General features: G+C 38.1%; 1 protein-coding gene across 1 annotated transcript in view; it reads right to left on the bottom strand.

Annotated features, from left to right (window-relative positions):
- The window catches only part of GMDS (GDP-mannose 4,6-dehydratase), a 663,665-nt gene that overhangs the window by 502,880 nt on the left and 139,666 nt on the right, over nt 1-21,119 (bottom strand). Inside the window, exon 2 of the mRNA XM_036256635.1 lies at nt 15,616-15,660. Coding sequence (XP_036112528.1) covers nt 15,616-15,660 — 45 coding nt within the window. The remainder of the gene's footprint in view (nt 1-15,615; nt 15,661-21,119) is intronic.

Genomic DNA, 21,119 nt, shown 5'->3' on the forward strand with positions numbered 1-21,119 from the left:
GCATCAGCTATTTTTGTTCATTATATTCCACAAATAAGTGTGATCATAAAATGTTTGTCTTTCTCTGTTTGGCTTGTTTCACTTAGGATAATACTTTCCAGGTCCCTCCATGTAGTCTCAAGGTAAAAGAGATCTTTCTTTCTTAGAGCAGCGTAGTACTCCTTTGTGTATGTGTACCACAGCTTTTTTATCCATTCGTCTACTGATGGATATTTGTGCTGTTTGCAGATCTTATTTATTGTAAATAGTGCTGCTATAAACATGGGGGTACATATAATATTTCTGATTGGTGTTTCAGGTTTCTTAGAATATATTCCTAGAAGTAGGATCACTGGGTCAAATGGAAGTTCAATTTTTAATTTTTTTAGGTAACCCCATATTGTTTTCCATAGTGGCTGCACCAGTCTGCATTCCCACCACCAGTGTACTAGAGTCCCCTTTTCTCCACACCCTCACCAACACTTGTTATTTGATGATTTGTTGATGGCAGTCATTCTGGCAGGTGTGCGGTGATACGTCATGGTTGTTTTAATTTGCATCTCTCTGATGATTAGTGATATCGAGCATTTTTTCATATGACTTTTAGCCATTCATATGTCCTGTTTGGAGAGGTATCAATTTAGATCCTCTGCCCATTTTTTAATTGGGTTCTTTGTCTTCCTTTTGTTGAGTTCTATGAGCACTCTACATATATTGGAAATTAACCCCTCATCTGATATATCATTGGCAATTATGCTCTCCCACACAGTGGGTTGCCTTTCCATTTTGATGATTGTTACCTTTTGCTATGCAGAAGCTTTTTAGTTTCATGTAGTCCCATGTGTTCATTTTCTCCTTTGTTTCTGTTGCATTAGGTGATGTATCAGTGAAAATTCTGCTGCGTATGATGTCTAAAATTTTGTTGCCTACAGTTTCTTCTACGATTTTTATGGATACACGAGTCACATTTAAGTCTTTCATCCATTTTGAGTTTATTCTTGTGTATGGTGTAAGTTGATGGTCTAGTTTCATTTCTCTGCATGTAGCTGTCAAATATTCCCAACACAATTTATTAAAGAGTTGGTTTTTATTCCACTGTATGCACTTGCCTACTTTGTCAAATATGAATTGAGCATATTGCCTTGGGTCCATTTCGGGGTTCTCTGTTCTGTTCCACTGGTTTATATGCCTGTTCTTGTGCCAGTACCAGACTGTTTTGATTATAGTAGCTTTGTAGTATAACCTGAAATCTGGTAATGTGATTCGCTCCTTGTTTTTTCTTCTTTTTCAAGATTGCTGTGGTTATTCGAGGTCTTTTTTGGATCCATATGAACTTTTGAAGTGTCTGTTCTAGTTGTGTAAAGTATGTCATTGGTATTTTGATGGGGATTGCAAGGAATCTATAAATTGCTTAGGGTAGTATGGACATTTTAATGATGTTAATTCTTCCAATCCATGAACAAGGTATGCGCTTCCACTTTTTTATATCTTCCTTTATTTGTTTTTTTCAATGACCTGGAGTTTTCTGCAAATAGGTCCTTTATTTCCTTGGCTAAGTTCATTCCTAGGTATCTTAATTTTTTAGCTGTGATGATAAATGAGGTTGTTTTCATAGTTTCTCTTTCTGTGACTTCATCATTGGTGTATTAAAATGCCTTCAATTTCTTGATGTTAATTTTGTATGCTTCTACTTTGCCAAATTCATTTATTATGTTAATTTTTGATGGAGTCTTTGGGGTTTTCTATGTATAGTATCATGTCATCTGCTAATAATGACAGTTTCACTTTTTCTCCTTTCCAATTTGGATCCCTTTTATTTTTTCTTCCTGTCTGATTGCTGTGGCTTAGACTTCCAGTACTATGTTATATAAGAGTGGTGAAAGTGGACATCCTTGTCTTGTTCCTGTTAAGGAAAATGCTTTTAGCATTTGCCCATTGAGTATGATGTTGGCTGTAGGTCTTTCATATATGGCCTTTATTATGTCAAGATATGATCCCTCTATTCCCACATTGCTGAGCGTTTTTATCAGAAATGGATGCTAGATTTTGTCGAAGGCTTTTTCGGCATCTATTGATATGATCATGTGGTTTTTATTCTTTATTTTATTTATGTGGTGTATCACATTTCTTGATTTGTGAATATTGTACCAGCCTTGCATCCCTGAGATAAATCCCACTTGGTCATGGTGAATAATTTTTTTGATGTATTGCTGGATTCGATTTCTTAGTATTTTGTTCAGGGTTTTTGCGTCTATGTTCATCGGGGAAATTGACCTGTAGTTTTCATTCTTTATAGTGTCTTTTTCTGGTTTTGAAATGAGAATTATGCTGGCCTCATAAAACGAGTTTGAAAGTCTTCCTTCTTCTTGACTTTTTTGAAATAGTTTGAGGAGAATGGGTGTTAGTTCTTCTTTGAATGTTCAGTAAAACTCCCCCGTGAAGCCATCCGGGCCTGGGCTTTTGTTTGCTGTGAGAGTCTTGATTACATCTTCAATTTCCTTAGTTGTTACTGGTCTATTCAAGTTTTCTATTTCTTCCTGGTCCCGTTTTGGGATACTATATGTTTCTAGAAATTTGTCCACTTCGCTTAGATTGTCGAATTTGTTGCCATATAATTGTTCATAGTAGTTGTTAACGATCTTTTGTACTTCTGTGGTGTCAGTTGTTACTTCTTCTCTTTCATTTCTGATTTTGTGTATTTGGGTTCTCTCTCTTTGTTTCTTGGTGAGTATAGCTGAGGGTCCATCAATCTTGTTTATCTTTTCAAAGAACCAGCTCTTTGTTTAATTGATCCTTTGAATTGTTTTTTCTTGGACTCTATGTCATTTATTTCTGGTCTAATCTTTACCATTTCCTTCCTTCTACTTCCTCTGGGGTTTTCTTTTTGTTTGCATTCTAGTTCTTTAAGTTGTGAAGTTATATAGTATATTAGAGATATTTTTTGTTTCTTGGGGTAGGCCTGTAGTGCTATGAACTTCCCTCACAGAACTACTTTCACTGCATCCCACAGATTTTGTGTTGTTGTGTGTTTATATTAATTTGTTTCCAGGAAGTTTTTATTTCTTCCTTGATCTCCTCAGTAACCCATTCATTGATTTATAACATGCTATTTAGCCTCTATGTGTTTAAATGTTTTTGTTGTAATTGACTTCTCGTTTCATGCCATTGTGATCTGAGAAGATGCTTGATATGATTTCAATCTTCTTGAACTTGTAGAGACTTAGTTTGTGTCCTAACATGTGGTCTATCTTTGAGAATGTCCCATGTGTACTTGAGAAGAATGTGAATTGTGTGGTTTTGGGGTGTAATTCTCTGTAGGTATCTATTAAATCCATTTGGTCTAATGCTTCATTTAGATTCTCTGTTTCCTTGCTAATTTTTTTTCTAGGGGATTTATCCAGTGATGTCAGCGGGGTGTTAAAGTCCCCTGTTATTATTGTATTGCTATCAATTTCTCCTTTGAAGTCTTCCAGAAGATTTTCAATATGTTTTGGTGCTCCTATATTGGGTACATATATGTTGATCAAGGTTATATCTTCCTGTTGGATAGATCCTTTCAATATTATGTAGTGGCCTTCTTTGTCTCTAGTTATGGTCTTCAATTTGAAATCTAATTTATCAGATATGCGTATTGCTACCCCAGCTTTTTTTTCCTTTCCGTTTGCTTGGAAAATTTTTTCCATCCCTTCACTTTCAACCTATGTGAGTCTTTTGATGTGAGGTGAATCTCTTGTAAACAACATAGATGAGCCATACTTTCTTATCCAATCAGCTACTCTGTGTCTTTTGATCAGAGCATTCAATCCATTTACATTTAAGGTGATTATTGATATGTACTTATTTGTTGCCATTTTTGTTTAGTGTGGTTCTATTTTTCTTCCCATTTCTCCTGCTAATTACAGGAGCCCTTTTAACATTTCTTGCAGTGCTAGTTTGGTGCTAATGTATTCCCTTAGCCTTTTTTTTTTTTTTGTCTGGGAAGTTCTTTATTTGATGTTCTATTTTGAATGATAGCCTTGCTGGATAGAGTAGTCTTGGAGTCAGATCATTGTTTTTCATGATCTTGATTACCTCATGTCATTGCCTTCTGGCCTGTAGTGTTTCTGTTGAGAAGTCAGCTGAGAGCCTTATGGTGGTTCCTTTGTAGGTAACCTGTTGCTTACCTCTTGCTGCTTTTAGATTCTATCTTTGTCTTTAATTTTTGGCACTTTGATTACTATGTGTCTTGGTGTGGGCCGTTTTGGGTTCTTCTTCCTTGAGGCTCTCTGTCCTTCTTGAACTTGAATGCCTTCTTCCTTCACCAAATTAGGGAAGTTTTCTGTCACTATTTCTTCAAATACATTCTCTAACCCTTGCCCATTTTCTTCTTCTTCGGGGACTCCTATAATGCGAATATATTATGTTTCCAGTTGTCCCACAGTTCTCTTAATCTGTCTTCCTGTTTTTTAATTTTTTTTTTCCTTTTGGTTTTCTGATTGATTTTTTTCTACCTTGTCTTCTAAATCACTGATCTGGCCCTCAGCTTCCTCTATTCTGCTGTTTAGACATTCCAATGTGTTCTTTATTTCTGATATGTCATTTTTCATTTCTTCTTGGTGGTTTTTAATTTCCAACTTGTTGATTTTCAACATTTCTATGTCTTTACTCATGGTGCTCATGTCCTTACACATGTTGCTGAGATTCCTCAAGATCATGGCTCTGAATTCAAGTTCTGTTAACTTGCTTAACTGCACCTCATTTATCTAATCTTCGGTAGAGGTCTCTTGTTCTTTCATTTGGCTTTTGTTTCTGTGTTTCACCACTGTGGCTATCTCAGTTGGTTTGGAGCCTGCCAAATTTTCCCTGTGGGTATTGGTGTTCTGTGTTTGTGGTTCCCTCTGTTGTGGTTCCTGGGAGAGTCCCAGGTTCAGTACCTGCTAAGGGCACATACCTCGGTTACAGTTTGTCCCTGGCCCTGGTTGGGTCGTGTGGGTGGCAACTACTCGGTTTGTCTCTCTCACATGTATGTTTTTCTCTCTCTCTTCCTCCCTCTCCCTCCCTCGCACTCTACCTGAAGATAAATGCAAAAATGTCCTTGGGTGAGGATAAAAAAATAAAAATTTAAAATTTTTTTTAAAAAAGAATGTCTTCAGTTCCTTGATGTTAATTTTGTATCCTGCTACTTTGCTAAATTCGTTTATTAAATCTAGTAGATTTTTAATGGAGTCTTTAGGGTTTTCTATGTACAATATCATATCATCTGCAAATAATGAGTTTCACTTCCTCCTTCCCAATGTGGATCCCCCTTTTTTTTTATCCTCTCCTGAGGCCATTTTTCTATTTTTGTTCAGGTAGAGTGGGAGGGAGAAGGAGAGAGAGAGAGAAACATCGACGTGAAAGGGACACATCGAGTGACTGCCTTTGCCTCCCACATGACCCCAACCAGGGCTGGGGACAAACTACAACCAAGGTATGTGCCTTTAGCGGGAACCGAACCCGGGTCTCTCCAGACCGAAGGCCGATGCTTTAACCACTGAGCAAAACTGGCCAGGGCCAATGTGGATCCCTTTTATTTTTTCTTCATATCTAATTACTGCGGCTAAGACGTCCAGTACTATGTTAAATACGATTGGTGAAAGTGGGCATCCCTGTCTTATTACTGTTCTTATGGGAAATGCTTTTAGTTTTTGCCCATCGAGTATGATGTTGGTTGGCTCCTCATATATGGTCCTTATTATGTTGAAATATGACCCCTCTATTCCCAGATTGCTGAGCATTTTTATCAGAAATGGGTGCTGGATTTTGTTGAATGCTTTTTCAGCATCTATTGATATGATCATATAATTTTTATCTTTCATTTTGTTTACGTGGTATATCACATGTATTGGTTTGCGAATATTGTACCAGCCTTGCATCTCTGGGATGAATCCCACTTGGTCATGGTGAATAATCTTTTTAATATATTGATGGATCCGATTTGCTAATATTTTCTTCAGAATTTTGCCATCTATGTTCATCATGGATATTGGCCTATAGTTTTCTTTCTTTGTAGTGTCTTTATCTCATTTTGGAATTAGAATTACACTAGAATTAGAATTATGCTGGCCTCATAAAACAAGTTTGGAATTCTTCCTTCTTCTTGAATTTTTTGGAATAGTTTGAGGAGAATAAATGTTAGTTCTTCTTTGAATGTTCGGAAAAACTCCCCAATGAAGCCATCCAGACCCGGGTTTTTGTTTCTGGGAGATTCTTGATTACATCTTCAATATCCTTACTTGCTATTGATCTGTACAAGTTTTCTCTCTCTTCTGGTTCAGTTTTGGGAGGCTATGTGTTTCTAGAAATTTGTCTGTTTCACCTAGATTGTCTAATTTGTTGGCATATAATTGTTCACAGTATTTGTTCACGATCCTTTGTATTTCTGTTATGTCAGTTGTTAGTTCTCCTCTTTTGTTCTTGATCGTGCTTATTTGGGTCCTCTGTTTTGTTGTTGTTGTTGTTGTTGAGTCTAGCTAAGGGTCCATCCATCTTGTTTACCTTTTCAAAGAACCAGCTCTTTGTTTCATTTGATCTTTTGAATTGTTTTATTGGTGTCTATGTCCTCTATTTCTGCTCTGATCTTTACTATTTCTTTCCTTCTACTTGCTCTGAATTTTCCTTTCTGTTTGCATTCTAGTTCTTTAAGTTGTGAGGTTAGTCAATTAAAATTTCTTTTTTCCAGGGGTAGGCCTGTAGTGCTATTGAACGTCCCACTCAGGGCTTCTTTGCTGCATCCCATAAATTTTGTGTTGTTGTGTGTTCATTTTCACTGGTTTCCAGGAAGTTTTTAATTTTTTCCTTGACCTCCCTGGTAACCCACTCGTTGTTTAATAACATGGTATTTAGCCTCTATGTGTTTAAATGTTTTTGTTGTAATTGACTTTTCGTTTCATGCCATTGTGATCTGAGAAGATGCTTGATATGATTTCAATCGTCTTGAACTTGTAAAGACTTAGTTTGTGTCCTAACATGTGGTCTATCTTTGAGAATGTCCCATGTGCACTTGAGAAGAATGTGAATTTTGCAGCTTTGGGGTGTAATTGTCTGTGAATATCAATTAAATCCATTTGATCTAGTGCTTCATTTAGAGTCTCTGTTTCCTTGCTAAGTTTTTGTCTAGAGGATCTATCCAATCATGTGAGTGGAGTACTGAAGTCCCCTACTATGACTGTATTACTGTCGATTTCTCCTTTGTAGTCCTCTAGAAGTTTTTAAGTATATTTCCGTACTCCTATATTGGGTGCATATATGTTTACCAAGGTTATATCTTCCTGTTGAATAGATCCTTTCAATATTATGTTGTGGCCTCCTTTGTCTCTAGTTACGGCCTTCATTGTGAAGTCTACTCTACTGCATGAGTATTGCTACCTCAGCTTTTTTCCTTTCCATTTGCTTGGAAGATTTTTTCCATCCCTTCTCTTTCAGCCTATGTGAGTCTTTTGTTGTGAGGTGAGTGTCTTGTAAACAACATATATATGCGTCATGGTTTCTTATCCAATCAGCTACTCTGTGTCTTTTGATCGGGGTGTTCAATCCACTTACATTTAAGGTGATTACTGATATGTACTTATTTATTGCCATTTTTGTTTACTCTGGTTGTGTTGTTCTTCCCATTTCTTCTACTAATTACAGTAATCCTTTTAACATTTCTTGTGCTGTTTTGGTGCTAATATAGCCTTTTCGTTTGTTTTATCTGGGAAGCTCTTTATTTCACCCTCTATTTTGAATGATAGCCTTGCTGGATAGAGCAGTTCTGGATTCAGATCCTTGTTTTTCATTATCTTGATTACTTCATGCCATTCCCTTCTGGCTTGTAGTGTTTCTGTTGAGAAGTCAGCTGAGAGCCTTATGGGTGTGTGTGGGGGGGTGTTCTTTTGTAGGTATCCTGTTGCTTATCTCTTGCTGCCTTTAGGATTCTCTCTTTGTCTTTAATTTTTGAAATTTTAATTATTAGGTGTCTTGATATGGGCCTATTTGGGTTCTTCTTACTAGGAGCTCTCTGTGCTTCTTGAACTTGTATACCTTTTTCATTTACCAAGTTAGGGAAGTTTTCTGTCACTATTACTTCAAATATATTCTCTAACCCTTGCCCATTTTCTTTTTCTTCTGGAACGCCTATAATACGGATGTTGTTATGTTTCCAGTTGTCCTACAGTTCTCTTAGGCTGTCTTCTTGATTTTTAATTGTTTTTTTTCTTTTTCATTCTCTGATTAGGCGATTTTTTCTACCCTGTCTTCTGATTCACTGATCCAATCCTCAGCCTCCTCTACTCTGCTGGTTATTTCTTCCAATGTGTTCTTTATTTCTGTTATGTCATTCTTCTTTTCCAGTTGGTTGGTTTTCAATGCTTCTATATTTTTACTCATACTGTTGAGCTTCCTTGTGATTATTATTCTGAACTCTCCTGATATCTGGCTCAATTCCCTTTTATTTATTTCATCTTCTGTCAAATTAATCCTGTTCTTTCATTTGGGATTTGTTTCTCTGTTTCACCTTTTTTGCTGCCTCAGTGGGTTTTAGATCCTGCCAAATTTTCCCTGTGGGTGTTGGTGTTCCACTGGTTGTGGTTCCCTCTACTGCATTTTGATCAGTGGGAGGACCCATGTTAAATGCCACTGTCAAGTCTTACTTTCCTGGGTAGATTTGCAAGCCCAGAAAAGGTGGGGCAGATGCTTGCTTGCTGTTAATGAGCCTCAATTTGCATTTCTCTGGCCCGAATGGGTGGTGTTAAATTCCTGAGGGTGGGGCTGTTCCTTCTCTCTGGAGCTCTGGGAAGGGGCTCTTTGAGTAATATGACTACAGTCCTATTAGGGAGTGATTCAGCACAAAACTCCCATTGCCCTCCAAATCCCAACTCTCCACACAGTTCCAGTCAGTCTGCCCTCCCTCTGCTGGAGCCCAAAGTGAGTTGCTGTAGTTTATTTAGTGCTCTTTCCAGCCCTCTGCACTGTGGAGCAGGTTTGGAATTTGGAGGGAGCTGCTCACGGCTAAAACAGCTGCTGTCCATGGGCTCCCAGCCCACCCTCTAATGCCTCCAAAGTTCCTACCAGGCTCATGGTTATGCAGGTCCTCTCCAGCTGCTTTTCTGTTGGTTTTTCTCAATGATTTGTCCTTATTTTAGTTGTAATTCCAGTTTGGTCTTGGGAGATAATCTGTGTAGCTTCCATTCACTCTGCTGCCATTTAGGAATTCCAAAGCATGGTCTAGTCCCATCTTTTTATTTTTCTTTTGTTTCCCTTGCCAGAGGACACATATCAGAAAAAAAAATATTGCTATTAAAAGTGTCAGAAATTATACAACCAATGTTTTCTTCCAGGATTTTTATTATTTCAAGCCTTACATTTAAGTCTTTAACACATTATAAGTTTATTCCTGTGTGTGATGTAAGAAGGTGGTCTAATTTTACTGAATAGACAGTCTTTACCCCATTGTATGTTTTCACCTCCTTTGTCAAATATTATCTGACCATATAGGCATGGATTTATTTCTGGGCTCTCTATTCTGTTCCATTGATGTGTATGTCTGTTTTTATGCAGTACCATGCTGTTTTTATTACAGTAGCCTTGTAGTATAGTTTGATATTAGGTAGTGTGATACCTCTGACTTTGTTCTTTTTTCTCAAGATTGCTGTGGCTATTTGGTGTCTTTTACAGTTCCATATTAATTCCCGAATTATGCTATAGTTCTGTGAAATATACCACTGGTATTTTGATAAGAACGAAACTGAACTATAAACTGCTTTGGGTAGTATGGGCATTTAATGATGTTAATTCTTTCTATCCATGAGCATGACATATGCTTCCATTTGTTTGTATCTTCTTCAATGTCTTTCTTCACTATTTTATAACTGCCCAAATACAGGTCTTTTACCTCCTTGACTAAATTTATTCCTAGGAATGTTTTTTAATTCAATTGTAAATAGGAGTGTTTACTTCAATTCCCTTTCTGATAGTTCATTATTGATATATGAAAATGCAACCAATTTCTAAATATTTCTTTTGAATCCTGCTACTTTACTAAATTCCTTTATCAGTTATAGCAGTTTTTGAATGGAATCTTCAAGGTTCTCTCTATACAGTATCATGTCATATAAAACTAATGACAGTGTTACTTCTTCCTTTCTAATTTGGATGCCCGCTATTTCTTCTTGTCTGATTGCTGTGACTTCCACTGCTTTGTGGAATGATAGTGATGAAAGTAGACATCCCTGTCTTGTTTCTTTTCTTAAAGGAAATGCTTTTAGTTTTTCCCTACTGAATATCATGTTAGCTGTGGGTTTATCATATATGGCTTTTGTTATATTGAGGTATGTTCCCACTTTGCTGAGAAATTTCTTCATAAATAGGTGCTGGATTTTATCAAATGCTTTTTCTGCATCTGATATGATCATATAATTTTTATCCTTCATTTTGTTTATATGGTGTATCACATTAACTGATTTGCAAATATTGTGCCAACTTTGTGTTCCAGGAAAAAAAATCAAACTTAATTATAATGTAAACTTAATTGTGATGTATTGCTGAATTTGATTTGCTAATATTTTGTTGAGGATTTATGCATCTATGTTCATCAGAGACATTGGCCTATAATTTTCTTTTTTTGTAGTGTCTTTAACTGGTTTTGGAATTAGGATAAGGTTGGCCTCATAATAATAGCTTGGAAGTCTTCCCTCCTCTTGAACTTTTTGGAATAGTTGGAGGACAGGTGTTAGTTCTTCTTTGAATGTTTGGTAATGTTCACCCATAAAGCCATCTGGTCTAGGACTTTTTTGCAGGAATTTTTTTTGATTACTGCTTTAATTTCATTGTAGTTGTAATCAGTGTATTCAGATTTTTTTGGTTTTAATTCAGTTTTGGAAGATAGTATGTTTGTAGGAATTTATCCTTTTCTTCCTGACTGTCCAATTTGTTGGCATACAATTGCTCATAATATTTTCTTATACTCCTTTGTATTCCATTGGTGTCAGTTGTCATTTCTCTTTCCTTTCTGATTTTGTTTAGGTCCTCTCTCTTTTTTCTTGATGAGTCTATTTAAAATTTCATCAATCTTGTTTATCTTTTCAAAGAACTCTTGGTTTCATTGATCTTTTGTATGGTTTTTTTAGACTCTATTTTGTTTATTTCCACTCTGATCTTTATTATTTCCATTCTTCTGCTCACTTTGGGCTTTGTTTGTTGTTCATTTTAACATTCCTTTAAGTGTCAAGTTAGATTATTTATTTGAGATTTTTTTTCCCTGAGGTAGTCCTGTAATGCTATAAATTTCCCTCTTAGGACTGCTTTCACTGTGTCCCATTTATTGCTTTGTTCTCATTTTCATTTGTATCAAGGTATTCTTTTGATTTATTCCTTGTTCTTGTTAACTCAGTCACTGTTTAGTAACATGTTATTTTGCCTCTATGTGTGTTTTTCAGTGTTTTGTTTTTTTTTCTCTTAACTGATTTCTAGCTTCATACAATTGTGGTCAGAGAAGATGCTTGATATGATTTCATTCTTCTTAAATTTATTGAGATTTGTTTTGGGTTCTAACGTGATCCATCCTGGAAAATATTCCCCATGCCCTTGATAAGGATGTATATTCTGCTGCTTTGGGGTGAAATGCTCTCAAGTTATTAATTAAATCCATCTAACCTAGTGTGTCATTTTAGGCCACCCTTTCCTTATTGATTTCCTGTCTGGAAGACCTATCCATTGATGTCAATTGTGTGTTAAAATCTTCTACTATGACTGTATTACTGTCAATCTCTCCCTTTATGTCCATCAAAATTTGCTTTCTATATTTAGGTGCTCCTATATTGGGTGCAAAAAGATGTACATGGGTAATATCCTCTTGTTGGACTGATCCCTCAATCATTATGTAATGTCCTTTTTTTTTTGTCTTTATTATAGCCTTTGTTTTAAAGCCTACTTTGTCTGATACAAAAAAATCTACCACAGCTTTTTCTGTTGTTGCCACGTGCATGAAACATCTTTATCCACCCTTTTTTGTTGTTAATCCTCACCTAAGGATACTTTTTCCATTAATTATTAGAGACTGTGGAAGGGAGGGAAAGAGTCAGGATAAGAAAGAGAAAGAGAGAGAGAGAGAGAGAGAGAGAGAAACTAATGTGAGAAAAACACATCGATTGGTCGCCTTCCATATGCACCTAGACTGGAACTGGGGATTGAATCTGCAACCCAGGCATGTGCCTTTGAGTGGGAATCAAATCCTTGGCCCTTCAGTGCATGGGTGATGTTCTAACCACTGAGCACCTTGGCTAGAGCTCTTTTTCTATCCTTTTATTTTCTGTCTGTGTGTACAGTAATATTCCTAGTAATATTCCTTGTAGAAAGGCCAGATTCAAAATAATATGAAAGCTCACAGAAGCAAGTCCCCACAAATTATCTTATGATTAAATGATCTAATTTGAATCTTTAGTTGCAGTGGTTCTCAAACTGCAGTACCCAGGAGGGTAGCATCAGCAACAAGTAGGGGCTCATTAGAAAGGCAGGTTCCAGACCTCTGCGTCAGCCATCTGTGTCACAATGAGCTCTGGGAGATTCTGATGCACATTCAAGGTTGAGAACCTGCTGAATCAGAAGTCTATGCTCATCCACAATTGCTGATGTTGACCCTGTCAATTCGCATATGTATCCCCCTCTTATTCTACTGCATGCTATTTAAACAACCCTGTTATTTTGCTCATGGTCTTGAGCAACCAGGGACTGCTGGCTGATAAATCTGGAAATTTTCCAATGCAACCTCTTGGAAATATCACTCTCACATTTACTTTGACCTAAGCACAAAAAGATGAAGCCTGTGCTACCATCAGATTCCTCTCAATAGCTTACCCTCCAATTTTATCACACTCTTAAAACTGAAGATAGCAGCCTATAAAAACTGAATATAGTACAGAGAAACACACTTTCACTCCCCTCATTCCTACAAACTCACTTTCCCTTGTACTATGAGGAAGAATCATTTCTGGTTATGCTTTGTACCTCTGTACCTTCCACTGTATTGTCTTTAGTATTTCTTTCTATCAATTTATGGATCTCACTCACAAACCTTTTTTTTCCTTGCCAGTCATTGTTTCAGTGATTCATTCCTCCCTTTAACTATGACTTGCCAAATGGGCCTTCTATTATCTGTCTTTTTTTTTTAATTAATTTATTTTTGATACAGATGTTCCCCTCCCCAATTATTATCTGTCTTTATCAGAATAAAATCTGTCCTTCAAATTTCAAATGCCAGTGGGACAAAAGAATTTGTAGTTCCTGTGACAGTCCCAGTTTCTTATTACATGTATTTCTAAGTCTTTCATCCATTTAGTAACATTACTACCTATCCTCTCAAGTCTGCTAATTCCTTAACAAGCCACCTAAATGGAGCTTTGCTTCTCCATGCATGTCTTATTCCTAGCCTTTTCCAAAAATACTGACAGCACCATCCTGATTACCAAGAATGTTTACCATCTATCATATCCAGACAAACATCAAGCCCACCCACTAGTTCACCACCTTATCAGAGACCACCACACCTCACACTGCCACTACCTTTTCCTCTAGACTAGCTAGACACTGCTTGTCACCCCCCCCACCACCACCACCACCACCATCCTCATTCTCAAGTCTTAATCCCCCAGGTCCACCTTGGAAGTAGATCCCAACACCTATGCAGTTCGAGCATTCCTTCTGATATACCACCCCTCTCTTACAAAACTGTCATGACTACAATTGGGGTTCAGGGAACACTACCCCAAGATACAGCACCTTGACATATTGAATATATTAAGCGGAAGGAGTTTTAGAAAATGGCAGAAGCAGGAAGGCCACTCTGAATTTCCCCTTGCCCTTCTCCCTCGAAGCAGTCATAAAACCTCCATGTAAAAGGTGCCCCCCCCCCCGACATGCAGAGGAAAGGAGCATCCTTATTTGCGAAAACAAGGGGACACCAAAAAGAATCCTAACAAACAGAACTTGCTAGGTTTCCCCTAGTGTACTACACTTAGCTCTCACTCCTTGACCTACCTACCATATTTCTCCACGACTGTCCACTCTCCATCAAACCTAACAAAAAAATACTTAGGCTTAACTGTCTCTTCAGATCTTCATTTCCTCATGAAAACTTCATGTCATATAAAACTTATATTAAATAAATTTGTACACTTTTCAGGTTAATTTTCAAACCCAGCCAGGGACCCTAAGAGGGTCAAGAAAGACTTTTTCCTCCTCTACATGAAACTGACAAAGACAGATTTACAGGAGAAACTTCTGCCATTTTCTCAGACTCCTTCAGCTTAAAATATGCATTATGTCAAGGTGTCATATTTTGGAGTAGCATGTCCTGAACCCATCAACTATTACTCAGTTAGCTCTTCTCTTGGTTTACTCGATACACAGCCAATTCACTAACTCCTCTCTAGCCACCAAAGACCTCTTGCTCTGTCCCAAAGTCTCTCTGCCACACCCTTCCTTTCAGATTTACTGCAACATCATGTTCATCTAGCCTGAATAAAAAACAGCCTGCACCTAGAACTCACTTTTCTACATGGCATATGATCCATTCTAAAATCTGCTGCTCTGTAGAATATGCATTTATTGCTCAATTGTAGTAAAAATCTATGTATGTGAATATTTGTGTACATGTATAATAAATTTATAATTACACTGCCTTATTTTGATATTATTGCCAGGTACAGAACTAGCTCTTAGATAAGGATACAGAAGGTACTATCTGTTATTCGTAAAATCTCAAAGTCAAGGCTCTCAGACAAGATTATGAGTTCAAGTAAGAAAATTAGTTTCCTTTTCTTCAAATCCTTTTGGTTTAGATGCCAAATTCCTTACTGGTGTTTTCCCATTTTCCGACAGTGCAATGCCCCTCCAACTGGGATAAACAGAGAATCCAAAATTATTAATGTAAATACTCCCAAATCAGGCCACAGCATATGGGTCACTGTGCAGGTTTTTGTTCTCTGTATAACATGAATTTACACTGATGTACATATCTGAAAACTGTTCTTTAAAAAGGTAAGATGTACATACAAAACATATCAAATTTATAATATAATACCCTTGTTTCTTTTAAAGAAAGCAGGAAATGTGAAGAAGGAGGAGGAGTAAAAGACGATAACAAAGGCAATGATAGCAGCAAACACAGAAGTTTCGGCTTCCATAAATTATATGGCTGCCTTTCAAAAATCAAAATCTGTAAGTGTTAATTTTTCATTTAAGCTTGCCAGAGATCAACTTGGTTTTTATTGCTCTGTGCAATTTCCGAATTAAGTGACTTCACTGTGAGTGGGGCTTTTTTATGTAACACACCACATCATAAATTAACCCTAATGATGTTATAGCTGTTAGGCTTACACAGGTTGCTGCTTTATCTGAGAATGTGGGAAGTGTGCAGAGCAGTTAAACACTAAGGAACAGGGGAAGCCACCAGTGCTCACCAGTAGATAAACAGTACAATGAGCTGGCATGGTTACAAGCCAAAAGGCACATTCTTCCCCTGATTTTGATTTGTTATCAGAGTTTCAGTGGAAAACACACACAGGAGGACGGCAGCAGAGGAAGTGGGAGGCCCCTGTGTCTAAGTGATTCCACTAGCCTGTGCTTGTTCACTGAGTCACTCACCTCATAGCCTTTCTCCAGCAGGAACTCAGCCAAGTAGGAGCCATCCTGGGAAGAGAAGGAAAATTGACAAATGTCAGACCCATCATGGCTAGTCAAGAAAGCAGCCAAGACTAAGGGCTATGAGGAAAGCATTTAAGAGGATATATGAACTTAAATTAAGAATCATGGTAAACAAAATAAAAGGAATACAGATGATGGTGGTTAACACTGAATGCTGTTCCACTGTTCACTATACATTTTCATAGACATTATTTCGTTTGCGTGCCACAGAAGCACAGTAAAGTGTTATCACTGTCATACTCAATATGGGGCAAAAGAAAAAACATGATGCTTCAGAATCAGATGAATTTCTTTTTAAATTTTTTTTTTATTCCTTTACAAGAGGAATTGAGTGGGAGAGAGAGATAGAAACATCGATGAGAGAGAACATCAACTGGCTGCCTCCTGCATGCTCCTCACTAGGGATCGGGCCCACTCCCTGGGCATGTGCCCTGACCGGGAACCAGCAGCCTCTTGGTGTATGGGTTGATGCTGAACCACTGAGCCACACCAGCCAGACAGAATCAGATGGATTTTGAGTCAGGTTTTGCCACTTGCTAGCTATGTAAAACAGTGATTTTCATCCGGTGTGCTGCAGGAATTTTTAAACCAAGCAATGCCTGCCTATTTAGTCAGGAGCACTGACCTCTTTTCCCTTAGATTGTCAAATTAAAAAATGACAGCAGCTAACATAACAATAACCATCTGGTGTAAATGAATCAAAATTATACCTATTTTTTGTCAGATCGGTGAAAAATACATTTTTTGGTGTGCCACAGAATTTTACCAATTAGTTTTATGTGTGCCATGAGATTAAAAAAGGCTGAAAATCACTGGTGTAAAATATGTGAGGCAAAGCAGAAGGCCTTGATACTGTACAAACATAAAGCAAAACTAATTCTGAGGGCTGCAAAAAGGCATCGCTTAGGAAGGGATGAGACAGTAGCTAGGGGGAGAGAGCCGGTGAGCATGAGGAGAGAGAATGCCAGCGTGCTGACCCCACTGAGAAAAGACACTGGTGGAGAGGAGGAAGCAGAGCGCCTCTGCGGGGAGGCCTTCCAGGCACTGGTGAGAGTTGGCTTCTAGCTCAGGAAAGCCACTAAAGAAAGGATTTTAAGGTGGGAGTCAGGGTGGGGGTTGGTAGACATGTTCAGATTTGTATTATCACTGAATATACATGTGCATGCACACAAACTTAAAAGAAGACTGTTTATCCTTTTTATAAAATAATAAGTGCTTAATTTGTATGCACCTTAAATTATGCAGTTAATCTCTACATTAAATGAGGGTGTCTAGCCCAGTGGAGTACACCGAAAGGTTGCAGGTTCAATTCCCAGCCAGGGCACATACCTGGGTTGCAGGTTGGATACCAGGTTGAGGCACACACAGAAGGCAACTAATCGATGTTTCTCTGTCACACCAATGTTTCTCTCTCTCTCTCTCTCCCCCCCACCCTTCCTCTCTCTCAGCATGTCCTTTGGTGAAGATTAGATAAAGAAGAAGTAAATGAGGGTGTCTAACTAAACACAAGTATATTCAACTGGTGTTTTATAATTATTTTTAAAATTTCTGGGTAAGAATAGTCCATTTAAACTAATTATTTCATGTGCCACTTGTAGATACAGAAAGTATGAGAAATCACCATTCTAGAGGAATTATAAGTCACCAGCCTTGCTCAGAAAATGAATTGTGCAGACATTTGACAAGCAATCCTGCAACTGCTCTTCTGCTCCATCCCATCCACACAGAAAAATGGGAGGCTCCAACTACTAGAAAATTTGTATACTCAAAAGTAGTTGGGAATATTTGGATTTTCTTTGGTTTCCTCTATTTAAAAAAGCTTAAAATACCTTCTGAGCTTTGAAGGTTCCTATCAGCTATTCCAAGAAAAAGAAAAAAGAAGGCCTTATTATTATCATTACTTGGCTTACAGCTGAACTTGGAGACATCAATGAGTCCTGAAAAATGACAGGATTGTCAAGAGAGTGTTTTCTGCACTAATGCAGAAATCATGCATAGATTTAAGCAGGATGACAACACAAGGTATAAAAGGGACACACTTGGAGTTCATTAGAACTTCCAACAGATTTTCTTCTGACTTCTTGACATAAATATTCTGGTTTACAGACTCATGTGGAGAAAAAGAAGAATGGTTAGGCATACTCCTTTCAGACCAGAACAAGCCAGGTCATTCTACATGACCATCAGAAATGTAAGAATAGTCAGTAGTCTTACAAATCAATCAGTGAGAAAACAGCTTAACAAAAACAGCATTCACAATAAGAATACTTTTACAGCAGGTGGAAAAACTAGGAAGTATGTTTTGTTTTATCTTGTTGGTGTTGTCATTTTGAAGCAGTCATGTTTTATCATTGGTCTTAGAATAAAAAGTTAAATACTTTATGTTCTACCACAGTTGCACAGAAAGTTCTGTGGGTTTTTTTGGCTTTTTTAAGGCAGAGGTGAAAGTGCTAGAGAGCCACGGTGCAGGGAGAGCTGTGATTATGTAGAAGGCTGATGTGAAACAGACCTGAGCAGGACTGAACCCTGTCAATAAGGTCTTGTTCTTCTCACCCAGGCCACTTCTCAAACTTTCCAACCACACTGGAACACTGAGCCAGCAGTGGCATTGGCTTCCGCCTCACTTCCTTGCCAGGTCTCTCCAGCGATAGGGCCCGGGCAGCACAATGAGTGGGAAGCAGAGCAGAGCAAGGTCTCCTGTCTCCGTCCCTGGGAGCCCAGCTGGCCTCCCTTCATCCTCTCCCCAGGTCCCTGAGGGGACTCTGCGTGGAGACACCGTATCTAAACAGACAGGCGTCCGTCCGCCAAGCCAGCGGGATTATTGTCTCTGCCTCCTCTAGAAGAACAGAGCTGTTAGAGAACGCTTCAATCAGACTAACGGCTAAAACGCCATGGTAACTGAGAACCTGCAACCAACATTAAATTCTCACACTCAACTCCTCAGAAATCAAGGAACTAATGGACTAAATTTCCAACTCACTTGCTATGAACACAATTAGTCTGATACAAATTCCAGCCTGGGTTCAATCCCTGTTACAGAAAACTTTTTAATTGGAGAAATAATGTCCCAATTGTGACTCTTAAATTTAATTTTGCACATGGTTATTAAGAGTATCCATTTCATATTAAATGCTATACAATTTTAAGTAATCACCATGGCTTTAACATTTTCAAGACACAGAAATATTTTCTTATTTTTACAAGAACTCGGTCTAGAAGGCAAGCAGCCACTTGGCGTCTGAGATAACTAAGGCACATGGAGGTTAGCCAACGTGCCTAACACCACACTAGAGATGAAACCAGGACTAGAACCCATGTCTCCCATTAATCTGACCTAGGAAACAATCACCTTCCTTACCTCCTCTCTACCAAGGCTCTACCAGAACTCGTCTAAACCCAACAAAATAATAAAATAACATAAGTTGATTCATTTTAAACCAAATTGATTTAGTCATTTTCCATTACAGAGTATTTTTATGGATTAAACAGTGCTTCTAGTTTTAATCAGGTGACCCAAACCCAGAGACGCCTTGTAATTTTGGAACACTCCAGAGTTCAAAGGAGGGAGACAGGACATAGCGTCTGAAATTTCTCAGGTCTCATTTGGGCATGTGCACTACTTGGGAAGCAGTACAGTGTTGTTTGGAGGTGCATGTAGATTTGTGGTGGACCTATGTTTTGGGCTTTAGGGCCAAAGGGGTAGAGCTACTGCCCAGGGTTCAAAATGGCCAGATTTAGCCCTGGCCAATTTGGCTGAGAGGTTAGAGTGTCAGCTCATGGACCAAAGAGTCCCGAGTTCGATTCCCGCTAAGGGCACGTACCTCGGTGGCAGTTTGTCCAGACCCCGGTTGGGGTTGTGTGGGTGGCAACCACTCGCCACCTGATGTGTCTCTCACATCGATATTTCTCTCTCTCTCTTCCTCCCTCTTTCCTTCCCACTCTATCTGAAGATAAATGCAAAAAAAAAAGTCCTCGAGTGAGGATAGACAAAATGGCCAGATTTAGGTGTGCCTGGTACCTCTAGTCCCTAACCCTTTCATGAGTACTCAGAAACGTTCCAGATAAACAGCCATAAAAATTAAGAGTAATTCCAGAAATTAGCTGAATTCCATCTTGGCTGCAGTAAGAAAACTACCTTAGATTTCACATCTAGAAAAAGCTGATGAAGGACAGAAAGTCTTCCCCTTCTCCCAAAGGCCAGAGAAGGCTGGAAAAGCACTGACCGAACCCTCATCTCAAATCCACATGTAAATATGTGTGTGCCAGGCAGTCTACCTTCCTACAGAGAAGAAAGACTAGCATTTCTCTTCTCTCGTCAAACATGGATGAACTTACAGCCCAGAAGGACAACGGAACAGGATACCTTCTTACATGCTATCTGAGATTCTGGTCCCTCTGAACTGCACAGTAAGTTATACTATATGTTTCTGCCTAAGCACCCTTTGGCAGCTTCTCTGAACAGAATAAGATAAGTAGTATTGGGTTAAAGAAATCTTGCCATGATAAATGAATTTCTTTGTTTAGATCATCTCAAGCATCTGGAAATAAAATACTCTTCTGTAAGAAGAGAAAGCACTAATTTACACCACCTTCAAAGCTCTTTAATTCTAAGTATTCTAATTACTCTCAAATAAGCCTCATTTCAGTTCATTGCAATTCCTGTGTAGAAGTAATCTATATCTCCAATAAGAAAAATACAAACACCTCAATAAATAACAAAGGGTGCTGTTTTGATTTAAATTGAAAACTTCCAAAGGGAAGATTAGCCACTGTAGTGTGAAGAGCCCAGAGGCAGACTATATTTGAAAAGTATTTTGACCTGGCTCATGTTTGTAACACAAATCATTGAATAAAATTTCTGTCAGACTCACAGAATTCAAAAGACCATAGGGATTAATTAACCCAACTCTCATTTTACAGATCAGGAAATTGAGATTCAAAATAGCTAAATGCTTAGTGTACAGTCACAGTTAGAAAGTAGCACCCAGTTGTACCACCCCCCCCCCAAAAACAAAAACCAACAACAACAACAAAAAACAGGTTTCTGGACTCCCAAACCTTACAATTTTTCACTAAAAAATACAGTGAAAAGATGTAAGATGAAGAGACTGACTTAATGTCAACAGTTGAGAATCAAGTAAAACACATCAATGCATTACCAGAATGAAGAACAAGAATATAGCCAACAATTATCAGTAGAGTGATAATTAACTGATTAATTGGTAGACAAGAAACAAGGACACAATCAATATTTAAAACATATAAATAAATGCCATCTCCTTCAGTCTTTAAAGTTGAAAATTATCTCCTCATAAAAGCTGCAGTCACCAAAGAACTGACTTCCACTTCCTTTGATGTATACCTCCTGGTAGAGAAGAGCACAGCAATTCAGAAACGTGATCCACAAATTCTAAATAATAACGGATTGCCGGCACCCAGCAGCG

Source organism: Molossus molossus, unplaced genomic scaffold, assembly GCF_014108415.1.
Source record: "Molossus molossus isolate mMolMol1 unplaced genomic scaffold, mMolMol1.p scaffold_m16_p_12, whole genome shotgun sequence".
NCBI classification, from domain to species: Eukaryota; Metazoa; Chordata; class Mammalia; order Chiroptera; family Molossidae; genus Molossus; species Molossus molossus.